The sequence below is a fragment of the Phoca vitulina genome, unplaced genomic scaffold (assembly GCF_004348235.1).
Source record: "Phoca vitulina isolate PV1807 unplaced genomic scaffold, GSC_HSeal_1.0 scaffold85, whole genome shotgun sequence".
Lineage (NCBI taxonomy): Eukaryota > Metazoa > Chordata > Mammalia > Carnivora > Phocidae > Phoca > Phoca vitulina.
The window spans coordinates 1,393,998-1,413,134 of NW_022589788.1; the positions used below are offsets into that span (position 1 = coordinate 1,393,998).

Below are 19,137 nucleotides of genomic sequence, written 5' to 3' on the forward strand. Positions count from 1 at the left end.
CGTCTGGTGCGTCTTTAGGCTCAGCTGTCATTACTCGCTTTACAAGATTTTGCGTTGAACGTTGTTTTGCAAAGCACGCAATCCCCAAGCCCTCACCTGACCGCTAAGCAAAAGCCGACTTCCTCCACAATCCCATTTTCAAAATATAATTTAAAAAAAAAGATTTTATTCATTTATTTGAGAGAGAGAGAGAGAGCACGAGCAGGGGGGCTGGGGAGAGGCAGAGGGAGAAGCAGACTCCTCGCTGAGCAGGGAGCCCGAGGCGGGTTTCGGTCTGGGCACCCTGGGATCATGACTGAGCAGAGGGCAGACCGTTAACCGACTGAGCCACCCAGGCGCCCCTCAAAATATAACTCGTAAAAAGTTGAAAATATGGGAACATACGTGGTATGTGTGGAAGAGGTACGTAAGTCAAGAGGGAACACCTTCCAAGGAGGGTGCCAGACCCCGCACATGGGTGGTCAGTCCGTGAGCGGGAGACAGCGCACCAAGGCTGCGCAGCCCGGAGCAGCCGCACCTGCGGGGCTGCCCTCGGCATCCCCACCGGACAGACTCCTGTCCCCCTCACCGGTCTTCCACAGACTCACGTCTACCCTTCCTTACTCCAAAGTCAAATGACCCGAAGGTGGCTTGTCGGAGACGAACTCGTCTCATGCGACATTGGAAGGGCAGAAGTCTTTCTGGATAATTTTTCTTAATATTTTTAGGGGACAAAAAAAAAAGAATGGTGTAAAGCAGAAATCATGGATTCATCTTGAGGGAAAGATACTTCTTATTAATCCTTCATTTGTTTTCCTTTTTTATTTTCCTCTTCTAAGTGACAATAAAGCCTAAAATGATCTGAAAAGCAAACATTACAGGGGGAAAAACTCACAGATTGGTACCCCGCCTGAAACAAGCTGGGACTGGACCAGAAAGAGACTGGTGAGCGGGGAGGCAAGGTTGGAGCCCACAGACCAGGAGGACTCCTCTTGGCCACTGCCCTGGGGGTGGTAGAAGCCGTGCAGACAGCGCCTTCAGGATGTTTTGCTGAGGAGGCAAAGACTGAGGGCGAGAGAGGAGCAGGATGACACAAGATGAGGGGGTGGGAATGTGGGGTGTGGGGGGAGGGTTTGGGTTTGTTTTGTTTTCAGATGAGAGGAACTTGGGGATGTTTATAGACTGCGAAGAGGAACTTAGAAAAGAGGAGAAGAAAGAAAAGGGGCTGCTTTTTGGAAAGATCCCCGTGGGACAGGAGGGTGAGGGACAGGAGGATGAGGCACAGGGAGCTGTTCTGGAATCCCACATTTCCTCGACACTCCTGGGTCATTTCCTGGGCCCACAAATTCTCCGCATGATTTTGAATTGCTCACCGTGGTTATTTGTTTGAAAGATGTTTGTGGGACCAAAAAAGCCATAAAAACATGAAGTAGAAATCACAATGTTCTTAGCTCCCAGAGTACAAACAACACACGACAGGTTTAATCATGCAGCCCCCAGAAGCTTTCTTTGAAAACTCGATTTATTAGGGTCAGGTTGCATTCGGGATTTAAGAAGCAAATAGGTTACACTTACTTCCAAGACAAGATTTCTTTCCTCCAGTCAAAGTCGTTCGGGGTCTTAGTGGGGTCCTTACAGAGTCAAAAGATGAAGGGAACCCACAGATGAGCCTTCGGCGAGGAAGCCCATGAGGAGGCAGGCCTCCTCGCACAGCTGTGAGCCGCAAGTGGGCTCGCTGATTGCTTTTTCTCTTCTCCTTCCCGTAGGAATCTTTTTTCTCCTGCTGATACTAAAAAGTATTTTAGGTTCTGGACAATATGTTTTTAGATATGTCTAACCAGAAGTGTGATGTTAAGGATCATTTGTTCTTCAACGCTGTTTTTGGTACTGGCAGGACTCCATTCTTCAAGCAATAAGAGGAGTGGGGGGCTTTTCCAGGCAGAGGAGTGACACTCTCGTGACAAAAGTGACAAAAAGTGGCCAGAGACAGATGCAGGGAGACTCCCGTGATGGAGGGAAGCAAGGGTGGGAGAGGGAAGCGAGCCGCGAAGGTGCAGGAGCAGATGGGGAGAAAGCAAGCACCTGGGATTTGTTCTGGAGGCTGTGTGGGGGGGGGGGCGGACAACAAGACCCCCTGAGGCCCTTCTGCCTACCAAGGGGGAGAGGAAGCGCAAGCTGGCTCCTGGAGGGGCAGAGAGCGGCCTTGAGGGCAGAACCCCGGAGCCAGGAGGGCCAGAGACGGGATGACTCTCAGCTTCCAGCAGAGCAAGAAAGTGGCACTTCTTTCTATTCTTCCTATAAATCCTGCCTAGTCAGAAGAAAGCATTAGGGTATCAAGGAAGAGGGTGGGAAGAAAGTGATTTTTGTCTTCCATCACATTGATATTCATGCAACAAAAGTAAAAACTCAGAGCAGGTTGGGGTCAGGAGCTCACCAAGATAGTTCGATTGGGGATGGGGAGAGTTTGGGGGTAAAAGGGCTCAGAGGAAGGAGGAAGTGAAGGGCCTGGTAGGGGGGCTCGGGGTCTCATGAAGGCCCTCAAGACAGGCTGAGGAGGCAGAAAGCAATGAGGAGGCAGTTGAGAGCCCCTGCGAGCTAAACGGGCAAGTGGCATAATCCCATTTACATTCTGGAAAGATCCTCATGTGGGCTTAGCATGCACTGGGGGCCTGGCCCAGCTAGGGACTGGGAACTGGGAACTGAGGAAAGGAAACAGCATGGAAAGGGCCTTGCCACCCAATTTTGGGGGCCTGATCCTGGCAGAAGTGTGATGGGAGGGGGCATAGGAGCAGGTCACAGAGCTGAGCTGGGAGCTGGGGGGCTGGTGAGTGCGTAGGGACGGAGGGAAGCAAGGGTGGGAGAGGGAAGCGAGCTGCGAAGGTGCAGGAGCAGATGGGGAGAAAGCAGGCACCTGGGATCCGTTCTGGGGCGGACAGCAAGACCCCCTGAGGCCCTTCTGCCTACCAAGAAGAGCGTGGGCAGAAGGGTGGACATGGAGGGCGGTGTCCCCCTTGAGGGGCACAGCCTGTAATCCAGGCTGAATATGGAGATGGACTCTGGTGGCAGGAGGGATTTCCCTGAGGACCAGGGTCCCATCCCAGGGCCCTCTGGCTCAGTGGGCGACTCGGGGAAGGTGGGTACCGTCTCTGAGCCTCAGTTTTCTGTCTTTGAGATGGGCCCAGCGTGAAGACAACAGGCTCTGACTTCACAAAGTGCTTAGCCCAGCTGCTGGAGCCCTTGTGATGTCCGTAAAAGGTGGTGGTGATTTGAAGTCCTAGCAATATTTGGAATTCAAAAGCTGCTCATTTACATTCACACCCCAAGCCCCAGCTGCATTCCCAGTAGGAATTCCCTTGTTTTCCAGAGGTGCCCCAGGAGGACTCACCCAGGTTCAAGAGGTGAGTGCTGCAGCCTGCTGGGGGAGGGCAGAGATCCCTGCAGGTCCTCTCCCAGACACCCCAGAACCTGCTAGAGTGAATCACTGAGCCATCTCCAGTGTGCCGTGGTGCCCCGGGGGGCCCCAGGAAAGTCCTGTTCTGGCTACCCAACTCCCCACTACCTGAGCATTTTGTCCCCTAGTTGCCTTGTGCTGGGGCCACACCATTTCACACCCTCACCCTGCACAGCAGCAGGCAGAGGCCATGCCTGGGACATTCTGGGAATGCTGAGGACAGGTCCAAGGAAGGTTTCTCAAGGTGCATCCTGACAGCCAACTACAGCTGTGTGGAAAGGGCACCTGGCTGAGAACACCTGCTATCCACCCTAAGACCGACCACCCCAAGGGCCAACCTGCCCTCCTGAGACAGTGCCCCAGCCCCAGGGCCAGGAGCAAAGTAGGAATGCTGGCAGCAAGAGCATCTCGTTGGCAGTTGGCAGGGGTGGGGTGGGGTTCCACTTTCATTCAACTCCAGGTGTGACCGTCCAGGGAGGCAGCCACGACGGTGGCGTCTCCGTGGTAGCCAGTTGGCAGTGGGGAAGGACCATGGTATGTTGGGCCTCCCTGAAAGCAGAAGCTGTGGGCAGGGCGGTGAAGGCTGCCAAGGTCACCGGTGGGCTCAGGCTCCCTATGGAGGCCGAGGGGAGGGGAGCCAGATATGGTGACGGAAAGAACTGGAAGCCAGAGGGGTGAGGTATAAAAATCTGTATTTATATTACAAAGACAGAATGGTACAGCACAGTCCCTCCCGGTGAACAGGCAGGTGGGTGGCCCAATTCTCTCCAGCAAGGATGTTGTGATGCGCTGACCTGGCCAGCACCAGGGCCCCTGGGCAGCCCCAGACTCTGGCAAAGAACCTGCCCTAGATGTGGCCCGGGGTCGGAGTTCTGTGTACATGGCCATGGGGAGGGGGCCCCAGGTTAGCTGGCCCAGAGAGAGGCAGGGGTTGGTAGAGCCGGGGAAGCCTGCCTACTCAGCAGGTGGGGATTGTCTGGGGCAGACAGGAGGGCGGAAGCCCACAGGGCTGTGGCTGGGCACACAGCTCCATCAGCCCAGGAGGGCAGGCTTGGGCACTGGGCCTCCAAGACCCAAACTACAGAGGCGGGCCCAGAGCTCCAAGGAGAAGAAGCCTTCTTGCAGTCTCCCCAGCCAGCTGGGTCTGCACTGGGGCAGTGGTGGCCTGGTGTATGGGGTCACCTCCCAGTGAGGGTGGGGACCCAAACCTGAGCCTGGGGTTCCAGGATCCTGGCCGAGGGCCACAGTGGCCCACATAGGTGTGGGAGGGCATATGGATAGAGGTCACAGACACCCCTGCAGGCCTGTTCTGGTCCCACCTGCTTCCTAGAGACTCAACGATGCTCAGTTATCCAACATGGCCTCAAGCCAGGCCCCCACTGGGTCTCTGTGGCCACCAGCAACAGCCAACATGTGCAAAAGGCAGGGAGCTAGTGGGAGGGGAGGATGGATGTGTGAGTAACTGCTAGCACCAGACCCTGGCCCTGAGGACCACCCCCTCACCTGTCTGCTGGTGGCAGAGAGGGGCCCCCGGCCCACGTGGGAACCATGGCCTGAAAAGCCACGGGCTGAGCTGCCAGGAAGGTCAGCTGAGGGCCACAGTTGGTCACCCAGGGAGGATTCTGCTGGCTGGGGTGGGAGCAGAGCCCCCAGCTATTGGGGGAGCTGGTGCTTTAAGAACGGAGAGCACAGACCATCCCAGGGGCCTGGACTTGTGTCTCCTGCAGCGGGATCTTCAACTCGGGCCCTCCTACCCTGCTCAGAGCGGGCTGGTGCTCACAAGAAGCACTGTGTGGCATGCTCAGGCAGACAGGACAAGCTAGTCTGGGCACTGCAGACCCCCAGTGAAGCTGGAAGGAGATGGTGACAGAATAGTTTTCCTTGCAACCACCAGCAAGATGTTTGGACAATCTCCCCAGTTCACGCACTGCCTCCCACAAGCCTGCTCTCCACTCATCATCCCGAGCCCCTGCAGGGCAGGTTCTGTGCCAGAGCTGTTTCCAGGGACCCCGTTCTGCCTCAGTAGGCCACCCACCCTGGGGTGTCCGTCGGCTTGACCAAAAATAAACACGAACTCTCCCCCACAATCTGGAAATCGGTTACAATGCACCAGAGAGGGAAGGAGATGGAGCTGCGGGCCACCCCACAGCACGCCACCCAAATATTGCTGTGCAGACAAGGACTTCAGGAACAAAAGGCCAGGAGAAGCCTCCTGATGCCCAAGCCTGGCTACCCAGGGGGAAGTCTTCATCAGCTGCCAATGTCTGAAATCTGGAGCCCTCGCCCCAGGCCGGGGGAGCAGGGAAGGGTCAAGATGGGTACAGGGGAGAACCTATTTCTCTGGTGAGCAGGCCCCTGACCAGGAGGCCAGGCTGCCCGGCAGGTCCCGACCGACCGCTGGGGAGGGCAAGATGGGGGGTGGGGGGGCCGCTGGGTCACTGGGGGAGCCAGGTGACAGAGAGCTGCCCACACAACCCCTGACCGGCCCCGCAGTCTCTCACGCCCAGAAAGCCGTGGCTGCTGGGAGGGGCCGTGGCACAGGGAGGAAGCTAGGAGGGCACCTGCGGGGCAGGCCAGGGGTGCCCCTTGAGCCACAAGGGAGATGCTGGTGGTGGTGGGTGGGGCGGGGCCAGACACGGGACACAAGGCACACTTGGACAACGGTGACAGACAAGACGAGTCCCTGAGACGCTGGGTCGCTCCCACCCCTCAGCAAACAAGGACACAACAATGGCTAGGAAAATAGAGTACAAAAATCTCGTACAGGAAATTGAGGCAGCACACGCTGATGTCACTTGGCGGGGAGTCCTTAGAGCTTTTTTCTCTTTTAAAAATGTTTCTCTTATTTTGGGGAAAAAGCCTCTCTCCCGGGAGCCCTGTTCTGGGCTGCTGGGCAGTGCAGCGATTTATTTATTTTATTTTTAAAGGTAGATGAGAAAGCCTCCTGAGGACTCCGTGGCTTCAAGCTGCCGCCCCCAGTGCACTTCAGCCCCGGCCGGGAGGCCGAGCCCCTGCCCTGCAGGTGAGCTGGGGTGGGACGAGGAGCCAGGCACAGGCCAGGGGCCAGCATGTGCCCAGATGACCCTCAAAGGCCTCCCTCCCCAAGACGTGTAGCCTCTGGGTCCGGTGACCACGTGTGTCTGCGTGTGGGCACGTGTGCGTGTGGGCACGTGTCCCTAGGCGTGTGCATGTGTACATCCGAGGGACCTAACAGAGCAGAAGCTGCCCAGCGTGGGATGGGGTGGCCTGGCCTGCCCCCAGGAGCCCAGCCCTGGCTCCTGACACCTGTGGGGTGCAAAGGACCCTCTCCGCCCACTTGCCCCAGGGTGCTCACCCGAGTCCCGCCCTTCATGGGTCCCTCTGTCCAGGCCTCAGGAGCCTACGTGGACTGACAGACAGATGGACAGATGGACGGAGAGCCACGCCTTCCTTCCTTCCTCGGTCCACTCCTTTCTCCTGGGATCCAGGGTTGGGGTCTGAGCTCCCCGCAGTGGTCATTAAGCCCCTCACACGGTGCCCGCCGAGATTTGCAGCAATGATATTTAATACTTCTGGAATGATTAGGAATCTGAGAACAGACCGTGGGCGGCTACGCTGGGCTCCGGGATGTGGGAGCTGGGCCCCGTCTCCCTGCAGGGGTCCCTGCCCAGCTGGGAGGGGTGGGCGGCACGGCAGGCCCTGACCGGCAGGCGGGCGGAGGCGGACAGCCCGGGCGGCAGCTGGAGCTTCCAGAATGGCACAGTGGCGGGCCCGCGGAGAGGCTTTCGAGGACTGGAGGGCTGGCACGCTTGGCCGGGTAGGCAGGCGGGCCAAGGAGCAGAGGGCACTGGGCCTACGAGAGGCCAGGGCGGCCAGGCCGCCGGCAGGGGGGCCCGTAGCCCCCGTCGCTGCAGCCACCACTCTGCAGGCTGTAGTGGTCGTCCGCGTCACTGCTGCTGCCAACACTGTCCAGCTCACCAGGGCCAAACTCCATGCCCTCTACGTCCACTTCTGGGGAGAACGGAGGGGGCAGGATCAGAAACTGGGGTGCCAGCCGGGGCTCCCTTCAAAGTTAGGGCTCATCTCCTCCCTTCGTGGAGGCAGCAGAGGCTCCAGGCTCCAGGGGTGGGGGTGTGGGGGAAGCACGGGGCTCCGGGCCTGCAGCTTGGTGAGGAACACGGGGCCTGGAGCACAGACCAGCTGCCCTCCGTGCCTCACCCACCTCATCCCACCTCGTCCCACCACGTCCCGCCTCATCCCGCCATGTCCGCCACGACCCGCCACGTCCCGCCACGACCCGCCACGTCCCGCCACGACCCGCCACGTCCCGCCTCGTCCCGCCACGTCCCGCCTCGTCCCGCCACGTCCCGCCACGTCCCGCCTCTCCCGCCACGTCCCGCCTCGTCCTGCCTCGTCCCGCCATGTCTGCTACCAGCGTTCGCACTCATCTGCTGTCGTCCCCCCCTCCCTCAGCCAACCCCACCCTCCCAGCTTCCCGCCCGGCTGCTCCCATGTCCCCACCTTGCTCTGAGTCATCAGTGGAGACGGCGGAGCCCGTGCTGTCCGTGCGTACGCGTTCCAGACTCTGCATGGACAGCTGCTCCAGGCGCCGCTTCAGGAAGCGGTGTTCCCGCTGCAGCTGCTCCTTGATGCTCAGTGCCCGGCGGTCCTGCTCCTCCAGTTTCTGGGGGCGGGGGAGCTATGAGCGGTGGGAGGCAGGGGGACCATCCCCCGTACCCGGACCAGGAACTGGGGCACAGCGGCCTGGGCAGAGCAGGTTCTCATCCCCCACCGCTGGCCCCGCGGGGCCCAAAGGCCTGAGGGGCAGCGCCCTCACCCTGCCAGGGGTTACATGACGTGCCACCTCCCAGGCCTGCGCTCTGCATCTGCTGACCAGCTCCGGAAGACCCACGGCACGTGTGGGCCCCAGGCTGGCGCTGCCTCCTGGAGAAGAGCGTGCCCTTGGTGGTCTTGCCCCCACTGTCCCCCATACTGCTGACATCCCCCCACCCCCTGCCTGTCCCTGAGGGCCGCACTCTGCTCTGGGAAGCTGCCTGCTCCCGGAGGCCCCAGGGCACGGACCATGCCTCTCTGTAAGCTCCAACCACCCTGCCTGGGGGTGCGCCTGCCTGTGCTGGCTCGGAGGCTTTGAGGGGTCCTCCAAGGGGACTGAGACCTACCCTGGTTGGCCCAAGTGTCCTAAGACCCCCCCCAAACCAGCAGGTCTGTCTTGAGACCTTGGGGGCCCACCCCAGACAATGGCTCACTCCATCCACCCCCTCTGCCAGTCCCAGGAGACCAACTCCACCCTCTACCCAGAACCTCCCAAGACCCCTGGGCTGCCTGCTTCCCATCCTGCCCTTCCTGACCCCACCTCTCCTTCACAGCCCAGGGCCCCAGGGGCCATCTGTAACCCCCTTCACCTCCCCCAGCCCAGCATGGCTACCTCCTACCCCCACCACCTCTCGATAAAACCCAGCAGGTGCTTGTGACCCCCTCCACCCTAAGCATCCCCTGTGCCCTCACCTACCACCAGAGACCCCCAGAGGTCCCCAGGCTACACCTGCTAGGTGGCTCCCCTCAGGCCCCCTGGTCACTCCCCCGGGGTGTACGGGATGGGCTGGGGTCAGCCGAGGCAGCTGGTCAGACCAGCGGACCCCCTGCTCACCTTGATGTGCATCTTGGCCCGCTTGAGGAGGCTCAGCGTGGTATGGCGGGTACTGTCGGGGCCCAGGGGCACCAGCTGCTTGAGCTGCTCCAGATAGAGCCTGAGTTTGGCTCGTCTGAAAGAGGAGAGACAGAACCGTCAGGCCGGGGTGACATAGCCCTGGGGACAGCAGCAGCAGACAGGCCTGAGAGGTCTGGGGGCATGAGAGGCGGCCAGCCAGACTCCTGCACAGACCTGCTTGGGGTCCCTCTCCAGGACTCCCCTCCCAGCCTGGCTGCCTGCTTCCCCCGAGCAGCCCGGCCCCTGCCTTCTGGATTCCCCGACGGAGCGGAGAGCCTGTGGCTGGGGCGCGGGGAGCCGGCCAGCCCAGCACGGGCTGCGGGACACGGCCTCAGAGCCCTAGCCCGCGCTGCGGTCACCGCCCTCCACGGTGGATCCAGGAGGCCAGGGCCCTGCTCAGGCTGCTCCCAGAGGTCCAGGGGGCCCCAGGCAAGATTGGCATTCCACTTTGCCAAGTTCAGGGTGGTCTCTGGTCATGTCACCACAGAAATGCAAGTCTACTGGGCTCAGGGAGGGCCAAGGAGCAGCCCCTCCCACCCCGAGTTTGATGTCCCTGAGAGACCACTTCATTCCAGATTTTATCCCTGTGTCCGTGCAGACAAATGCAGATTTTCACCAAACTGCCCTCATAAGACCCAGCGACACTGTTCACACGAGGGCTTTGGGTGAGGGGCTCTGGCCCAGATCCCGCCCGTGCAGAAACACTGCCTTTCCTGGCTCATCCCTGCGGGGGAGGGGTGGCCGGGGGGGGGGGGGCGGCCACAGCTCACTCTGAAGCACACTCTGGCCACCGGGACGGCCAGGGGGCCTCTGCCACGTGCACGTAACCCTCCCCGCCTCTGCGGGAGGCCCGGCCACACTGCTCTGCTTAGGCCACGCTAAGAAACCCCCGGAGGACAGGGGGCAGGAGTTTTTGGGAGGCCTTGACAGCCTGCCGCCCAGCTGCCCTGCCGGCACCACGGCCAGTGCAGGTCCCTTCCCTCTGCTTTCACCTCTGCCCCCGACCTGCCACAGCCCCCGCGCATCCACAGCCCCACTCAGCCTCAGAGCCTGGCCGGACGGCGGACCGAGGGGACGCCCGAGGCCTGGGAGAAGGGGCAGCCGGGTGCGGGGCAGGAGCCTGTCAGCAGAGCAGCGAGACGGCCCCACCCTGCAGGAGGAAGGCTGGCGGCACTGGGACCCCGCGGCCCTACGTCTGTCACCCAGGCCCACACGCCACCCTCCCACTGACAGAGCACCCCCCACCCAGCACCCCAGCCCACAGCACCCCGGGACCTAGAAGTCGTCCAGAAGAACCTCCAGGACAGAGGACCAAGGCTGCGCTCTGCCACGAGGCCACGCGGAGCCAGGACCTGCATGAGGGGCAGCCCCACGCTCTGCCTCGAGGCTGGAGGACCTTCAGAGATGAGCTCCCACCTCCACGGGACTACAGGGCTGGAGCAGGCGGCATGCCAGAAGGACCACCCAGAGTCCAGGAACCTCCGCTCCCCCACCTCCAAGGGGCTCCAGGACCCTGCCCGATGCCCCACTGAAAATGGGGCCAGAACACTGGGCAGGGGGGGCGGCAAACTGCGCTCTGTGCTCAAGGAGGGGCTCACCAGCCAGAGAGCCACAGTTCCACAGTGGGCCCTGCCGTCCTGCCACCCGCACCCAGGTCACTGGTGGGGTCCCCTTGTCCCTTTGAGCTCTAGCAAATGGCAATTCTTACAATCTACTGCTTACATAAGCAGTACGTGACCTTTGTGTAAAGTCAGAAACTGCAAATTAAAAGAAAGAAAAAAATAATAAATGAGAAGTACCCTGAATCCCACCACCACCATTTTAGTGTAGTCTACATTCTCGCATCATGAATGTTCGGCATACGGAACCACCTACGTGACAAGGGACCCAATATTGTTTAAAAAAACTCAAACAGCAGACGCACACGAGAGACTCAACAGGACACAATGAAGAACAGGAGGCATGCGTCTCCAGGTGATGCGGTTAGCAACGTTTATTTCTTTGGCTTTACGGTTTTGTTTTTTGTTTTTGTATTTTCAGGCTTTCTATGCTAAAAAAAAAACCACATATTACTTTTACAATCAGAAAGAGAATTTGTACAAGAAAGAAAAAACACAGCTAAAAGACAAATAACAGTGGAAAAATATCTGTAATACACATAAAAGACAAACGGTTAGTATTCGTGACATTTTGAGCTCATACACATCAAAAATAAAAAGAGGAGTATCTTACTGTGGAAATGGGCAAAGGACACACACAGGCAAGCTGCAGAACACAGACCGCTAAGCTAACACAAAACCCGGCCCGCCGCGCAGCCCGCGAGGAAACGAAAGCCCGGCGGGGTGGGGGGCCGTCACCCGGGCCCGAGCGCCAACACCGGCGGGCTCTGGGGCTGGCCAGTGCGCGGCCGGCCACGCGTCGTAGGGTCGTGGCTGGGGGAGCAAACAAGGACCGCAGCACCCAAGGGCCGTGGCAGCGACTCGCTCCACCCCCAGGGTGACAACGTGGCGGCGGTGGTGCGGGGAGCGTTAAGCAGAGGCCACGGCTAAGAGCGCGGGCAGCACGGCCACGAGTCTGCGTCAGCACTGGGACCCGCGGTGGCGGAGGCGCCGACACAGGACAGCACTCATGTGGTGGCAGGTGAAAGGTCAAGTTATGAAACAGCGGCTAACAAGGTCCCATTCTTATCCAAGTTAGCATCCGTGTGGAGGAGGAGGAGGATCAGGGGCGGCCTCCCAGCCACCTAGGATGGCTCTCTCCCGGGGGGGGCTGGGGGGGGCTCGAACGTCTGTGATGGACGTGGACAGACTGCTCTACAAATCCTAAAGCAGAGGCTCCTCGAGGGACAAAGACAGTCCGCTGGACGGTACCCAAGCAGCGCCTGGCACCGGACACCGCGGCCGCCCGAGTCCCCAGGAGCGCTCAGCCAGGCGTGCAGCCTGGGGGGCCGGGGCCCAGCTCTGCCAAGCGCCGGCTGCAGGGGCCCGGGCGAGTCCCCACCCTCGTCGGCCGCGGCGTTCCGCCCTGCGGGGAGCAGGAAGGGGTGCCGAGGCTGCCACAGTGCCGCAGGCCCTCTGCCAGCGCCCCGTGGCTGTCCCCGGCATTCCCAGGAGCTTGGAAAATTCACCACTTCCTGAAGGAACCCTGTGTGGACTCAGGAGGCAGAACCTGCCTCTGGGAATCCCTGCGCTAGTGTTCACAGCAGCTCGGTTGCTGGCCGCTGGCCGCAGCCCAGCTCTCAACACAGGTCCTTCCTGGCTTCTCACCACGAGCCCCCTGCTCCCCGGAGGAAGACCCAGAGCTCCCGAGCCATGTCCCAGGGTCCCAGCGTCTGCACAGCTGCGCTCTGCACCACCCCAGGCCTGGCGGTCAGAGAAGACGCGGTGAACGGTGGCTCCCTCGGGGGGGGGGGGGGGCGGGCAGGGGGAGGATGGGGAGCCACCTTCTGCTCACCTGCGTCTTCCAGCTGTCGTGTGGTTTATAAAGACCGTGTGCCACTGCACCAGGCAGCTGGGGGCTCCCTACCTCCACACACAAAGGCTAAAGGCTGGAGCTGGGGCCAGGAGGCTCATCCTGCCCAGGAGCACCTGACCTCCGTGGCCCCCAGGCCTGGGGTCAGCAGCGGAGCCCTGGCCTTAGCAGACCCGCGGGGGCTGCTTCCCACAAGGGAGGACGGGAGGACTGGGAGGAGGAACAGGGCCAGGCTGGGCGGGCCTCAGGCTGACCGGGCTGGCTCAGAGAACAGGCAAGGGGAAACCCCACAGGCCCAGGGTAGGCACACCTCCAGGGCAGGCGGCGTCCCCGGGGCCGGCCGGGTGACCCAGCCATGCTTCTTTCCTTCCTGTGGCCAGCAGCCAGGCATGTCCTGCATTAGCACTGGGCAGTCACAGGCACAGCCGTGTTCCCGGTCCCCACCAGGGGCTCCTCGTGGCTGCCCACACCTGCTCATTGGCCAGCCAGGAACAGGACCCTGCACTGGGATGAGGAGTGGACAGAGATCTCAAGCCACCCATCTATCCGCTGCAGGGGCTCAAAAGGACCCCCCGAGGCCCAGTCTAAGGGCGGGCTTTGGGAGAATGTGACTGAGGCCAAGGCCAGGGTCAAGGGGCAGTTGTAGGGGTCAAAGGCTAGCAACCTGTCCTCCTCCACAGACTGCCATGCCCTGGGCACCTGTCTTCCCGCAGCATCATCCCCTCTGTCTGCACTGCGGGGCTGTTTTCCCAGGACCCCAGGGCCTTCTTCAGAACCCCCCTCACGTGCCTGTCCAGGCTCTGGGGTCCCAGTAAAGGCTGACCACCTCCTCCAGCCTGGGAGCAACCCCGGGGCCCGCCTGGCTCTTGGGGCCCCTGTACCTACCCTACCTCTCTGGCCTCTCGGGAGCCCCTCAAACACACAGGACCAGTCCAGGAAGTACGGTTCCTCCAGAGAACACAGCGTCCTGTCCCTGCCCAGCCCCCGCCCAGCTGAGGGCCGAATCCCAGGGGAGCGGAAGCTGGTGCTGCCGTGGGCGTAGAGCAGGGGCGGGGGGAGAACACGCAGAACTGGCTAAGCTCCAAGCCTTCCCAGAGCAGGCTGAAAGCTCAACTTGTATACAGAAGCCCCCCTCCACACTGACCCAAGAAGGGAGGAAAGAATGGGCCCATTTCACAGATGGGAGCAAAGCTCAGGAAAAGCTACCATGTGGCATCCCTTCGTCCTGGCACCACGGCTCCCGCCTTCAGGGCCTCTGTACCCACCCCCAGCTCCCACCACCCCACTGAGATGCACCATGAGGGTCCCTGTCTGCAGGGCCGAGCCTGCCTGTGTCTTGTTCCTATTTCAGAGGAGGCCCAGGGTCATGGAACCCCTGAGGGCAGAGCCAGGCATGCAGCACCCAAGCTGGGGTCAGCCAGAGAGGGGCCCTGGGACCTACCTTGGGTCACAGTGCTGCCCTTCCCCGCTTCTCCCCACAAGCCCTCCCACTCCTCAGAGGACCCAGCGCAGACCCAGCCCTGCAGCCAGTAGGTGGGCATGAAGTGGGTTCCCCTGGATCCTTCCCTGGGCCAGAGCTTCCCCTCAAGCCCACGCGGCCAGAGACAGGCTGCCCTTCCCACTGCCCCCATACGAGACCAGCGGGAGCTCCTTGGAAGGCAGGCCCCGGGTGCAGGGGACCCCAGACTAAGAGGGCCAAGCCCTCCTGGTTGGAGGTCAGCATCCTAAAGGCTCAAGAGCTGCTCCCAAAGAGGCTCAGATGCCCCAAGTTAGATGGATCTCCTCCTCCAGAGAGTGGGCCCTGAGGGTCACCCAGCAGAGGGGGTCCTGCTCCAAGTCCCTCACCCCCACCCTGAACTTCCAGGAGCAGCACCTGGGCCCCTGCCTCTACCTCCTGGCATGCGGTGCCTGAGAGCAGAGTCTGATTCTGCCTTTCAGACAGACCCTTCCCTAGCAAGGGCCCAGCCTGGCGGCACGGTCAGCCGTGCCCAGACACATCAGGTGGGACCCGGGGGGGTGCGGCCATAGCATCCCCCCAGCAGAAAGGTGGGTGGGATGTGTTAGGCGGCTCATACGGGCGACCGGGAGTGGGGGACAGGGGATCACTTACCTGTGCTTTTCTAGTTCATTGTGTGAAGACCTGTTTAGAGAGACAGAAAGACAGAGCTCACTCTGCTGCCTGATCACCAAAGCCCAAGAACGACAACTCTACTCGGGGGCCTAGGAACCTGTCGATGGTAGCAGACAGGGTCTGGGCCCCAGGATGGCCCAGGGCGGGGAGGGCCGAGGCAGGTGAGCAGCTGCTGAGCCAAGGCGGGGGTGGGGGGGACCTCGCACTGAGTGACAAGGACAGGAGACCCAGAGCTGCAGCTCTGTCCAAGGGTGCCTAGGGCCACCTGGCTTACTTCGTGAGGCATGTGGGAGCTCTGGCCAGCAGGAGGGTCCAAAGCCCCTTCCAGAAGGTACTAGGACTGACCCACCCTGTGCTCCCAAGACTTCCCAGGCACTAAGCCACCAGCCTTCTCCACTCCCCACCCCTGGAGGCCATGGGCGCTAGCACAAAGGGCCAACGGCAGGGGAGCACGGACACGGTGTGGTCCGGCCCTGACCCAGCCAGAGCACCATTCTCACCCTGCTGGGCTCTCCCACCTGCATCCTCACAGCTCATCGGACCAGTGGGGACACCCAGGGACAGAGCAGACCCAGCCCAAGAGGGATCATCGCATAAGGACACCTCTAATATGTGCATGCTTCCTGGGCCAGTGGGCAGGAGGGAGACTGAGGCTAGCCCTTTCGCTTCCCTCTGGGGCCATGGTCTTGGCCTCTCTGGGCACAGGGATCCCATCTGCTGCTCAAGCCCTGCCCACCTGGCCCATCCAGACAGGGGTACAGAGTCCTGAGCACCCTGGTGGACAGGGCCACAGCACCTGCCCTGCAGGACAATAATATGGCAGGGCCAATCTCCCAGTTCCCCATCATTTTCCCGGTTCAAGTGGGGACCCCATGGACAGCCAGGGCTCCTAGGCCTGCCAGGCTGCCTCGCATGTGAGCAGAGGGCCCCCAAGCCACCTCAGGGGACACCCAGATTGACTGCTGTGTCCCCCACCTCTCACTCTTTCCTGGAGCTTCTACTGACCTCTGCCTGCCTGCTCTCACTCCCCTGCTGTAGGAACTGTGGACTGGGTGTCTCCCGTCCCCATCCCACAAGTCAGAGTGCCTGCCCATCCTTCTGCTTCTGCCGCCTAGCACGATTCATGGCCCCATCAAAGCCAATTGGGACCCAAGGCCTCCCCTCTGCTCGCCAGGGCAGTCAGCCCCTGGGCCTCCCTGTGCAGCTTTAGGAGAGCCCCGAGGGCCTGCCGATCACATGAGCTGGGCAGGGAGCCTCAGAACCTCTGCCGGGGCTGGCCAGGACCAGGGGTGGGCATAGCTGTCAGGCTCCTCAAGGCCTGGACCACAGTCCATCTGTGTGGGTCTGGAGGTCTGCTCGCGTGTGAAGGATGTAAGGGTCAGCGAGTGCCCTTCGATGTACAGAGATGTGCCTGGCCACCCCCTCACTGTCTGGGCTAGACCCCATCCTGGAGGAAGAGGGTCACTCCTTGGCTAACTGGGGATGGAGAGAGGCCCAGAGCCCCTCCTAGGGCTCCTCCCAGGTCCAGACACCTGTGATAGCCTCTGGCAGGTTTGTAACATGGGTCCCAGGAACACCCTGTCTCAGGCCTAGGGAGAGGGGGGACCCCAGGCTGGGGCTCCGCTAAGTATATTCCTGCCCTCACTTGGTTCACAGCCCACAGCAACCCCTCCGGGTAGGTACTCTTCAGCCATGCTCTTGGAGGACCTGAGCCCCAGCAGGCTGGCTCCAGTTCCCTCTTGATGAACCATTGTCCCCCAAAGCCCTTCCTGGAGCTTGTGGGGCTTCCCCCCTATACATCGCCCTCCTGCCCCACTCCTCACCCTGGTCCCAGCGGTGCCCATCCTTTCCCCTCACCGTGGCGAGAGGAAGAAGCCTTGCAGGGTAGGACAGCCCTGCCAGGCAAGTCAGGGCCCCGGATCCTCTAGGCCCTGCTCTGGGCTGGCCAGGCCCAGCTGGACCAGGACAGCCTCGAGGGGCCATCTCTGTGAGCCCCAGGGGGCCTCATCCCTGGGAGATGCCAGCTCTGCCCAGAGGAGCAGCAGGGAGGTGCGCTGCAGCCCAGGAGACCCTCTCGGCCCTCCCCAGGGCCCTGAGGGTCTCTGCCTGGCAGAATGGAGAAGGCCAAGACCCCACTTCAGAACAGGGGTCCCAGGGACGGGAGGGTGGCTCCAGGCAAATAATTCAATTTCTCTGTGCCTGCAGCCTTCACGTGCAGGTAAAAATAACACGTCCATCCTGGGTTGGGCGGATATAGGAAGTACTGACCCACGCAGCACACCCAAGCCCCCAGAGAGTCTTAGCTACGATTCTGGTTACCAACTCTGGGTACCCCGTGGGAGTCCAAGGTCATGCCCCAGAGTTCTCCATGGGCGCCGGGGCATTGGGGGCAGTGAGAGCCAACAGCGGGGGCCCGAGGCCGGGGTGCCCCCCTCACGTATCTTTTCCCAAACTGTCCTCAGCAGGGGACCAGGGGCTGGGACTGGGAGGCACGTCCAGCCAGGGCAGATGGAGACTCAACCAGCTCCTTGCCAGGCCCAGGGCGCCAGGACGTCACAGGAGATGGGTCCCTGTGCCAGCCTTTCTGTTTCCCAAGAACGGGCAGGCCACAGGAATGAGCCGCACCCTCTGCCAAGGGGCCCTGAAGCCCCCTGCAAGCCCAGCTCCCCGCCCGGTGACATGGTCCCGAGCCAAAGCCCGCCGGGCAGTGCCAGGTGTGGGGTGGTCCTCATGGCAGCGGGGAGAGTGGAACCCCGCAGGAGCCCTAGCTCGGGGTCCCCCCAGGGATGTGCACCCCAGCTTTCTGCTTCTACAGTCTGGGAACAAGGCCAGAGGAAGGGGGGTGGGGGAGGGCTGCTGCACAGCGGCCCGCACCTCTTCCGGCTCCCCTTAAAAAGGGCCTCCTGTCCCAAAGAAGGGGACCCTACACTTGTCGCTGCGTTTCACTTATGTCAGGAGACTGGGCAGGAGGGTGGATTCCGTGGGAGGGCTGGGGGCCCAAGGTAGGGCCTCCATGCGCCTTCTTTGTCCAGGCCCCCCGGGGGTGGGGGTACTCAGCCCAACAGCAGGAGAGATGCGGCCCACCCACCCGCGGCAAGCAGAGGTCAGGGAGGGCGGTCCCACGCTGCTGTGCACCGAGCCTCAGTTTCCCCGGACTCACGGGGCACCGGCCAGCGCCCACAGACAACTTTTTTCCTGCCCGGAAAAGTCCAGAACAACTTGGGAGCGGGGAGCGGCTGCGGGAGGAGACCCCGAGCGGCTGGCGCTGTACGCGTGGCACTGTTTACGCGAGAGGCCGAGGAGGCGCGGCCCGCGGGAAGATGGCGACGGCGCGGGCGGGGCCGGCCGGGCGGGGCTGCGGCCCCGGCCCGGGCGCGCCTCCTCCTCCAGGCTGGCCGCCGGGGCGCGCGGCCTGCGGCCGAGCTGAGGCCCGGGGGTCGGGGCTGGGGGAGGGAGCTCCGGGGGGCGACCCCGGGCGCCGGGCCGGGCGGGGGGTGGAGGCGGCCGCGCGGGGGGGCGGTACCTGTTGTTTGGGGCCTTGCGCACCAGGCCGGCCGCCTTTGTCTTCTTCCTGGCGAAGTCGCCGTCGAAGGGCAGCACCGAGGCGTAGCCGTGCTCGGCCTCTGCGGACAGACGGCGCGGTCAGCGGGCCCCCGCCCCGGCCCCGGCCCCGCCGCCGCCCGCCAGCCCGCGGCCCGGCGCACAAAGGGGCGCGGGCGCTACCTCGGTCCCTGCGCTCCAGGTACTCGGCCGCCTCCAGCAGGATCAGCAGGGAATTCAGCTCCATCCTCCTGCCCGCCCGCGCCGGCCCGCGCTCTCCGGGACGGCGGCGGCCGCTGCCCGGCCCTCTCCGGCCGGCTCCGCTCGCCGCCCGCCCCGCGCGCCCGGCGGCCCCACTTCCCAGACTCCAGCGGACTCCCTGCGCGCTCGGCCGCCACCCTCCGCCTCAGGCCCTCAAATTGACACATAAGGGCGAGCGGCGGCCGACGCAGCCAATGGGGACCGGCGCTCCGGCTCCGGGGGCGGGCGCTGGGCCGGGCCGGGGCCAATGGGAGCTGGCCGAACGCCTCGGGCCGGGCCGAGAATGTTGACAGATGCGAAGCTCGGTTCCGATAGGCCCGCCGCGGTAGTAACAATTTAGAAGCCCAAGCTTAGCAACAGCACGTGGTGGCCCGGCCCCCGCGCTCGCTGACTGGCGGCTGGCGTGCATGTTAAGTAGGCGCCACGCGCCGATTGGCCCAGAGTGGTCTATGTAAAATAGGGACCGTGGACCAATGGCCGGCTGCGGGGCGCGCGGCCAATGAGGGCGCCTCGGCCAGACGCGTTGCCGAGAGGAAGCGGAGCGCGGTGGGACCGCACGCCGCCGGCCCGCGCCGCAGGGCCCCTTAGGGTGCGGGG

At 62.4% G+C, this 19,137-nt stretch overlaps 1 protein-coding gene across 1 annotated transcript; it reads right to left on the reverse strand.

Annotated features, from left to right (window-relative positions):
* Positions 1–4,105: 4,105 nt before the first annotated feature.
* On the reverse strand, positions 4,106–18,601 carry MXD4 (MAX dimerization protein 4). The gene is made up of 6 exons (XM_032395571.1): positions 18,463–18,601; positions 18,263–18,362; positions 14,719–14,748; positions 9,078–9,192; positions 7,931–8,093; positions 4,106–7,420 (listed from the first exon to the last, which is right to left on the reverse strand). Exons 1-6 carry the CDS (start codon positions 18,524–18,526, stop codon positions 7,263–7,265), a joined length of 630 nt encoding a protein of 209 aa, XP_032251462.1. The 5' UTR covers positions 18,527–18,601; the 3' UTR covers positions 4,106–7,262.
* Between the last annotated feature and the right edge of the window lie 536 nt (positions 18,602–19,137).

Coding starts and splice junctions, on each gene's coding strand:
- MXD4 (XM_032395571.1), bottom strand. CDS start 18,526: ATGGAGCTGAATTCCCTGCTGATCCTGCTGGAGGCGGCCGAGTACCTG. Junction 8,094..9,077: donor GGGCCAAGATGCACATCAAG/GTGAGCAGGGGG, acceptor CCCCGCCCCCAG/AAACTGGAGGAGCAGGACCG. Junction 7,421..7,930: donor CACTGATGACTCAGAGCAAG/GTGGGGACATGG, acceptor CGTTCTCCCCAG/AAGTGGACGTAGAGGGCATG.